A 9,663-nucleotide genomic window follows, 5' to 3' on the forward strand; every position below is an offset into this window, starting at 1 on the left:
GACACTTCGGCTGCTAACTGGACTGAAGTGATGGACAGGCCCAAAGAGGCTGTAGAGGCAGACTCGATTTGATTGACACCCCATGCTGTCGACCATAACCCGGTGTTTTATATCGTCCATACCTCTTAGTTTTCTCTAATTACTTATCTGATTTTTTCCCTTTTATAACCGATAATCCAAATTGATCAAGGAAAATTCTGATGATTCCGTTGCAATATTTCCTCGGGCTCAATTAACCGATTACTCTACGAGCATTCTTCTTGGATTATTAACCACTTGTAGAGGGGGAAATTTTTCATCACCAGGAGAAATTCAATAACCCACTCTATTATTTTTATGATTTGTCCACACTTGAACAAAATGTATTCATTAGTTTTTATCATATTAGAAGAAGATGGAATTCCGAATAACCAAGTATTCGACGTCTCTCTCATACTATATTTTCAAGTATTTTAAGTTGTGTAGTAGTTAACTAAGAGGAAAAAAAATAATCCACATCAGTGTAGTATACAGTATAATTCTACTGTATCCATCTACATGTCGATCCACGCAATGATAACGTCTTACCATGATGTGCTCCGTGTGGTGGCCTTGAGACAGAAGCTCGTTGGATTCTGTGACGCCATTGCTTCTGAAAAGACAAGAACTCATTTTGTAAAAACAATCAGAGAGCAATATTTGACGCCATGCTACTGTATATTCTTTAAGTTATTATTTTTTTCTTGTTTGATGTTTAACAATGAACCCCGTTCCTATTATATTAACAGAAAAATCGGGTTTCAAAAAGCATATTAATGGAAGCCCAATAACTTACTTAACATCGAGTTACTTAGCAGGGTCATTCAGTATAATTGTCGACAAAATGAAAACGCAAAACCTACGAGTTTTCCACAATAAATGGTAACATAGCAAATTGATCAATTTGTTGAATATGTCCAATAATCTCGGCAGAAAATTACATAACTAATAAAATGCACATATTGACAAAATGGTTCTTGAAAAGCAATTGGTGTAAAATCGAAAGATTTCAACCAAATTAAATGCTTCGACACTTTCAATTAGTAAAAATAGCTATGGAAATCCATACTTTAATTAAAACGTATGTTTATCATGCAGTTCAATTTCAATAGAATGAAATGAGTTTGCTGATGCGCGAGAGCCTCGTAATCACCAATTAATTACCGCATGCTTTCGCTGCCGAGAAGACAACTATATTTCATTCCCGCACGAGGCTTCAAGCTTCTGACGGACCAAGATTCAAATTACCAATAGGGCATATGTGATAAATGATTTGGATTTCTTCTTTAATAACGGTTTGATACTGACATTCATACTGAATTCAGAAGGGCCATCTGTGCGAAAGAAACAAATATGTACTTAATATCTGTATTTTCATATACGTGTGTATCTACAATAAGGAAAGACACGTTCCCGAAAATTTGACTTCAATTCTTTTCGTTGCCTTTCCCCCACTTTATTAAAGATTCGAATAGACTCCATATAGATCTTTCTTATACCCCTAATAAAAACAAGTTTATTACTTTCGAATCTGAAAAAGAACTTTCATTCTTCTTCAATCAATAGACGCAAAATTCCAACCATAATTTATACACAGGAAACGTGTCTTTCAAAGTAAATGTTTAATAATGTCTATTTTCAAAACCAATTTACACCAAAGGCATAATCATTAAACCACGCAAAAAATGATTGTAAAAAAAATATGAACATTATAACATGCTCGTAACCACTAAATCCGGGTTGCCTTTGCTTGCGTCATCGTTATTGTAAATGTTAGACATCAGTACTTTATCTCTCACGTTTGCCACATTAAATGGTTTTCCAACTATCAATATTGTGTTACATATATATAGTACTCAATGAAATTTAACTCAAACCTGCTTTATATATTTTTTTTTCTAAGCAATAATTACATGTAATTTGGTCATAACATTTGTATAAAATAAAACAAGTTAATTAAAAGAAATAATCTTGATAAATAGGTTGTTTATATTGCTAAGAGATATTAAAAAGACATCTTTTTTTAGTTGGATAAAATTTCCACAAACTTGCAAAATTGAAAAAAAGTATATTCTATAAACATAGTTATGATTATCAACACAATGTCGTTCAAAACAATTCAGGACCGTGATAATTAAGTACATGTATATGTGAACCTCAGTTAAATACATGTATATCCCAAAATCTCTGTTTCCAGTTCTTGTGGTTGTTAAAATAACCCTGCATTTGAAGCAATAAATGTGAACGCAGGGATAATTGGGGATATTATCTTGGCCGTGAATTATCTTCATTTTCACTTCCAGAGAATGGCGTATTACCAATTCTGGTAACTTCTACATCCTGAACCGTATATCAAATCTAGATCAGGTAGCGATATACAGACGTATAAGCTTACTCCTAGAGTACTTGGTATACAGCAACATTTAATACTATGAAAAGGCATGATAATGACAAATGAGGAATTTGTAAGCAATGTTTCAAATAGCTATTAGTGTTGGATATCATAATCAAGTTTAAATATTAATTTTACTTCATAAACTGGGTTGGAATTCTGGAAAAATAATGATAATACAAGAAATATGCATTTTGGCCTTCAATGCTGGAAAGGTAAGAGCGGAATACCTATGGTACCCACGATTGACAGACACTGAAAAGTGTTGCTCTTGTAATTGTATTGTACAGGTTGCTTAGTACTAGTATCCCTTTTGCAACAGATTGAAAGAGACTTTTACATGTTGTAACTGGTCTTTTGGTATATGACAAGTGACCACACACACGCAAACACACATGCAGGAAAAAACAAGCAACCAAACAAAAACAGTATCAATAAGATTTAGAACAAAGAAAAAGTAGATGCTGACACAAGACAGAAATACCCGCACGTAAGTGTTTGCCTCTAAATGTACTCTAGCTCCCTTGTACCTTGGTAGCGAAGAAGCCACAAGAGTTATTATATGTATACATAAAATATGTATTCATGTATCAACTGAGCATAAAATACACAAGTGAGTTACAGTGTATGACTATGAGGTACTTATGATAGTATTTCAAATAATAAATTTATTACCATTCTGAATTAGAGATTGTGATGAAATAAATACTGATTTTCAAAGAGGGCGTTTCAGAAAAATGACTTAAATTGGAACTAAACAACATCATTTTTCAATCCCTATTTGGAACTCTGGGTGAAAATGAAAATTCAAAAACCTTCAAATCTTCAATCATCTTGCAAAAGATGAAAGGGCTACTACATAAAATGGAAGAGGAGTTCTGGGAACCAGGTGTTTTGTAAAATGAAAAACGTCATTTTTCGACCCCCATTTGACACCCAGGGTGAAAATGAAAATTGGGAAACCTTATTGCACATTTGCAGGACACCTCCAGTCAGTCATCTTACAAAAGATGAAGTAGCTACTGCGTAAAATGGTAGAGGAGTTCTGGGAACCAGGTTTTTTCTAAAATGAAAAACGTCTTTTTCCGACCCCCATTTGACCCCCAGGGTGAAAAAGAAAATTCCAAAAACTTATTGCATGGCACTCCCCATCATCCTGCAAAAAATGACATTTCTACTTTGTAAAATGTAAAAGTTCTGGGAACCAGGTGTTTGTGAAAAACCGTTTTTCGACCCCCATTTGACCCTACGTATACGGTGAAAATGAAAATTTTGAAACCTTATTGTGCATTTATAGGATAACCTCAATCACCTTGCAAAAGATGAAATGGCTACTACTTATAAAATGTAAAAGAGGTTTGGGGAATCAGGTTTTTGTAGGAAAAAAACGTCGTTTTTCAACTCCCACTTGGCCCCCAGGATGAAAATGAAAACTCTGAAACATTACTGCACATTTACAGGACACCATCAATCATATTCCAGAAGATGAATTTGTTACTGCTGAAATTGTTAGAGGAGAAAGTGTGTCAGACGGACGGATGGACCAGGATAACAACAATATACCCGAACTTTCTTTAGAACGTGCGGGTATAAAAAATTGCAAAAGATATTGAAATAATTACACTTTGATTAGTTGTGAATACATATATACCAAATTAACATATACTTTTGTACTTTGGAATGACTAATAGATGTTTCTTGAGTATATTTTACTGTATCGTGTTTATATCAAACAATGAAATACATGCTGAATACAGAATGAACAACTTTTAAAAAGACACGGGGAACTTATTGATGTCAGATAAAGATGAAATCTTGTTGTTTTATTACATAAAAAGTCTGAATATGTGCATGTAATGGTCATTTCTTAGGTTTCGCTTATTGAAGTAAATAGCAATGACACACCGTTTAACAGGACATCACTACAAATTTACTATAATTCAAACGGGATTTCACACTGTTAGATCTTATATCCATTTTTTGTCTGTTTTCATCAGATTTCGTAATAAATCAACGAAAGCACTGACAATTTACCTGGACATGCAGTCACAGCACGCAAATGGTCTATTTATTCCTCTGCATGGAACTGTCTTACATATTAATGTATTATGCAACCGTATTCTGATCTTATTAAAAGATAACTAAGATACCAATCCTTATAATTTAACATCATTCGCAAAATAATGAAGCTTGGTAATCGTGTAATTAGGGGGAAAAAAGATTTATATTTGTAATATATGTGTCTGCCTAAGTTGGATAATAATGAAAAAAATATTTTCTATTTGTAATATATGCGCCTGTCCTTCCTTCGTATGTAAGTTGTTTTAAAGCAATATTCACTCATTAAAGACAAAAATGTAAAGGCAAGGAAACAACAACAACAAAAAAAAAGAAGACTTCTTGCGTCAACAATGTCATTAAAGAAGTCTTTTGCACTGATTACTTATTCCGGACTTAACACTGTTTTCATCAACTTCTGTTCGGAGTCAGATGAGTGTTTGAAGCCTCCAGCAGTAAGAATAACAGAACTATACTAGGAAGAAACCAGATTGAGATTTCGCTGCCTTCACGTTATTTTCCCCCTTCCGCTAATTACAAGTCCCGGAGTGCTGAGACCAGAATTGATGGACGACGCAGCTTCTTTTTTTTTCTTCCCGATAGGTTTATTGTATTAGTACACGGCCGTGTTACTTTCATGGTCATATTTAGTGATTGGACATGGAGATCGAGTCCCCTATCGTTCAACACTTCTCCGTTTATTTCCACTCAATAAATTGTCTAGTATTTCAACCAGTAACCAATAAACGTTTTCTTTGCTGTGTTGTTGATTTTTTTTCTGCAAGGTCTTTTGCCACATAGATACATGCAGGAATTGCATAGTCTAGACACTATTTGAACAATGGCAAAGTTACTTATCTATTTACAAATTGCACCCAATGATTATAGTTAACACTTGAAACTGTTGTTTAATATTTTAGAAAATTATTAATTAATAGTGTACGAGACTTTTTTTCTGATTGCCTTGTACACATAGATTAATAACTCGAACTCGTTACTGGATTAATGATCGGTGCTGTTTCGGAGCAATATTTTTTTGATAGTCTCAAATCACCATTGAATCCGAAATCTTTCTCATCATCTAACAACTGATTCGTAATATTTTTTTCAACAATAAGTGATTTAATCTTTAACATTAGACGTTAGAGAAAAACATCTAGCACCAATACCCCAAAGTGCATTTGAAAATATGTAATTACGTAAAAAAAACTTCATGAGCGTTTGATGTCATGATGAAATTAAATAATAAATGAACCAATCAAACAATGTGCAAAAATTAAGCTTGATTAGCAAACTAGCAGGCGGTGTGAAGTTTTCAAAAATTTGATGTGTCAATCTATCTGGATATTACATAATGAAAGTTAAACAACTAGAGGCCAACTACGGGGCGGCTACAGCATTCATCATTTCATTCTGGGAAGTGACTCGATAATCAGCCACTAGAGACGAAATATGGTTCTCGTTACCGAACACAATAAAATATTTATCATTTTCCATACCTCCCCTGTGTGCTTTCCCTCATTGATTTAAAAATATATTTTGCGAAGCGTTATATATCTTGGGAATTGAACCAATTTTTACAGAATTACGCACGCTGCTTCGGTGTTGACATCTGCTTGTGCGGCAGTTCATAAATAAATAATCGACCGTGCACAAATACCACTGCCTAGTTATATAATTAAAGTATGGCTAGCGTTGATGGAATACCAAATATCTCGTTAAACCAATATTTAATGAAAAACTGCACAGATTAAGAATAATCCAAAGATCGTTTTAAGACTGATTTTTGTTGCTTAATTTTATATTGCAAGTGCAATTTGCTTTAGTCTTTAAGTCATGTCTACTTTTTTTTTTTAAAACTAAAAATTGGTCACCTCGTGGAATCTATGCTTTTTCTAAATATTTTTTTTTTAAAGTGGCATGCTGTAAGATCATAACTCTTTGAAACATCTGTTAGATAGCGAAGCGTTAAGATACAGAATTGTTGTTGCTCAAAAAAATCAATTCCAATGTAAACTGCATAAGGTAATTGGGGCATGGGGGATTCTTTCTATGCCAAAATGAGATTCGTTCGGATGCTGGAAAGAAGCAATGGATATTACTAACAGTCAATAGGCTTGATATAATTATTAATCGACAGCCCCTAAGCAAACCCCGAAGTGTCATTTAGACGTACAGTTTTTTTCAGCAGTAAATGAAATATCCGCTGTACAAATGCTTTATAGGTTTTTTCCCTCGGCGAGTAATTTTCGTGTATATGCCAGGAGACATATAGGTCTACAATCCATGTGCTGGTCATAAAAGAAGTTTTTGTCTGAATGAAGTATTTAGTCTCGTACAACGATATCTGCAATTTAAAGGGAACAGAACTGCTCTTTTTTCCCTGTTAACGGGGGGAATATCAACAATCTAGTATCCCACAAAAAAGTTAACAGTCCTTATCTATGGAAATTTTGTCGTGATAAAGAAGAAAGGTTTATAGTAAGAAAAATCGATTTTTAGATAAAACATTTACCTTCAGAGATGAAAACTCAAACGCCCCCTACTTTGATCAAGTTTCAAGATTGAGTATTGTGCGAAAATTTTAATTATTTCCTACCCGTCCGACAACACATAAGTTTTATTTTTTTTTCAATATCCAATATTATCAGAAAAAATATGTGATGGGTGTATTGAAAAAAGGTACTTGTATAAAGAATTCTGATTGCAGCCTCGAAAACAGAGACTGTCTCGATATCTACATGTACTTAAAGGGAAATTGCTGTAAAAATATTAAAAAGGCAAAGACAGTATCTTGCAGATTTATACATACATACGGTTTATTATGTAATAATGCAGCATTGACATAGTCTGGATTTTCCAATGAAGATATTCACCTCTTAAAATGTTTGCCCTTTGATAGAAATTTTTTGTCGAAATTGCATATACCAACGATAAGGAAATATTGCTTAACAATTACTCTCAAGGGAGAATGGAAGTAAACTTCCATTTACTTCAGATATTTTTTTGCCAGAGCAAGAAACCGAGGGACTAAAGTCTGAAAATTCAATCTGATCCTTAAAAGGCGTGCGTCCCGTTCGACTTTTTAATCGTGATGATTAACATTTAATTAAATTTATATAAATATGTTATACATAGATTATCAATGTTTGTTTTTAATGATCCGCGTTGTATTATTTGACTTTCTCTCAAAGCAAATATATTTTATTTGAACTAAGTGTAATTTATTTAGTTAAAATTTGCAGTCACTAAAAATTCCAATTGTCCGAATCTAAAATTAAAAATTATAAATGCAAACCAAGTTATTCAAGTCTATCTTAAAAGTAAATAAAGTAGCGAACGTCCTTAACAAACGTTACCATATGCCAGGTAAAATGACTGCAGCCCCTCCCCCTTGTTTACCTGTTTTTCCCTGGGTTGACCACAATAACGGGGGGTACCTCCGCTAAACTGCATTCTGTCGTTCCGTACTGTGTACTCATTATCACGTGTCCTCAGAGGCTAAATTCCCCCCATACTGCAAGGGCACATGCACCGAGTAATACTCCTGTCGTGTTTTAAAAGGTCCCAATCATGTTTTAATTTTTTTGACAAGTCTGACGAGGTGTCCTGAACGACATTGCAAGCCACTGATATAAGCACTGGTTTACACGACAAAATATTCAACCACAAATCGCATTGCAATTAATGAAATTGACAACGTTACTACCAACACTATGTACATATCCAACCATGCATTTGCCTTTCATTTTTTTTTTAAAAATCTTCTATTTGTTTTTTTTAAAAGATCGTTATCACAGGCATTTGTGTAATTGATTTTCAAGCTTTCACTTTATACTTCCTATATATACCGAAGTACCAGACTGATCGAACAAACATGTGCTTGCCTCGCTGTTTTATTTACATACACGGTTTTGCTGCGTACGCTAAATATAAATATCCAAAAAAAGTTAAATCGCCCACTCATAGGCAAAGTTAACAGGATAAATAAAAACACACACCGTATGTATTTGTATCAATACGTTTATGTGTTTCTTACCTATCGGAGTCCCTGGAATTTCGGCTCATCTCTTCGTGGTGTTAATCCTTTATTATCCTAGGACTGAACAAAGTAATTTTTCTCACATGAAGGCAATACACATCAAAAGTTACCTGCAAAATACAGGTAATATCGTCACGACCACTGAATGGTGGACATCCGGGTCACTGAAGCGTGACGTAATCTCCCTCTACCCCTATGTTATCAGTCAAAACACAACTCTGTCATCGGATCGGGTTATAGCCAGCTAATCTTTTAAAATGCTATCTAAAGAGAGATTTCAACATAAATAAAAAAGATTTATGATCTACAAACATAAAGTGTTTACGATAAATGCCGATTGTGAGCGGATTAAGTTAGTCGTTCCAAACGGTGCACTGAGAGCATTAAAGACACATTTCTGAATCAGACAGTAAAAATAAAATGCAAAGGAATTTTTTTGTTGCAGTTTTCATGACGACGCCTTGATATTATACACGTTTATTGATTCTGGATGCTGTCATAGCGATTTCCTGCTTAATGTCATGTCTTTCCATGTTTTATTGTTTCAGGCCAAATGATGCAGAAAGTCTTTATTAACACATATCTGCATATCTGATATTTTTCTCAGCCTTTTTAGGTCGAGAATTAGTCTTCGGTATCGGGTGGATATGTAACACTCATGAAATGATTATCATCAAAATCTATATCTCATAGTAAATACATAGAGGATATTCAATGTTTTGTAGATGAATATGGAATTTATTTCACGAGTGGGACAGGATTTTTTGATATTTTCACGAGTGCGAAGCACGAGTGAAAATATCAAAATATCCTGTCTCACGAGTGAAATAAATTCCATATTCATCTACAAAACATTGAATTTTCTGTTTATTACATTTTTTGATTTTCCCTACGCTCTGTCTTTTCTTAACACAGTGTCATATAGGCTTGACGTCATAGTTGAGCGGTTGAGACGTCACAGCTTATCAGTTCTGAGATTGAAAACTTTGCATAGCATGGCTTTTAGCAACATATTTGGGAAGAAATTTGCAGTTTTAGCTCTATCAAGATGCTTAGTTATTATCTCTGTCTTACGACAGGCCAAAAATTATTTTCTACTTACGTTGATATCCTTTCACACTGCGAGAGAATATCATTTTGGTATCTTTTCCCA

General features: G+C 34.0%; 1 protein-coding gene across 2 annotated transcripts in view; it reads right to left on the bottom strand.

Annotated features, from left to right (window-relative positions):
- LOC133202423 (endothelin-converting enzyme homolog) overlaps positions 1-8,881 on the bottom strand; it is a 28,240-nt gene extending 19,359 nt beyond the window's left edge. Inside the window, exons 1-2 of one of the 2 annotated variants that reach the window (XM_061338238.1) lie at positions 8,508-8,881; positions 568-631 (exon numbers count right to left, since the gene is read on the bottom strand). In XM_061338238.1, coding sequence (XP_061194222.1) covers positions 568-631; positions 8,508-8,536 — 93 coding nt within the window. In that variant the 5' untranslated portion in view covers positions 8,537-8,881. Of the gene's footprint in view, positions 1-567; positions 632-7,870; positions 8,317-8,507 lie in introns of those variants that run through there. The other variant, XM_061338237.1, reaches the window with a different exon arrangement.
- Between the last annotated feature and the right edge of the window lie 782 nt (positions 8,882-9,663).

Source organism: Saccostrea echinata, unplaced genomic scaffold, assembly GCF_033153115.1.
Source record: "Saccostrea echinata isolate AGI-Se365-2 ecotype Australia unplaced genomic scaffold, CSIRO_AGI_Sech_v1 ptg000047l, whole genome shotgun sequence".
NCBI lineage: Eukaryota > Metazoa > Mollusca > Bivalvia > Ostreida > Ostreidae > Saccostrea > Saccostrea echinata.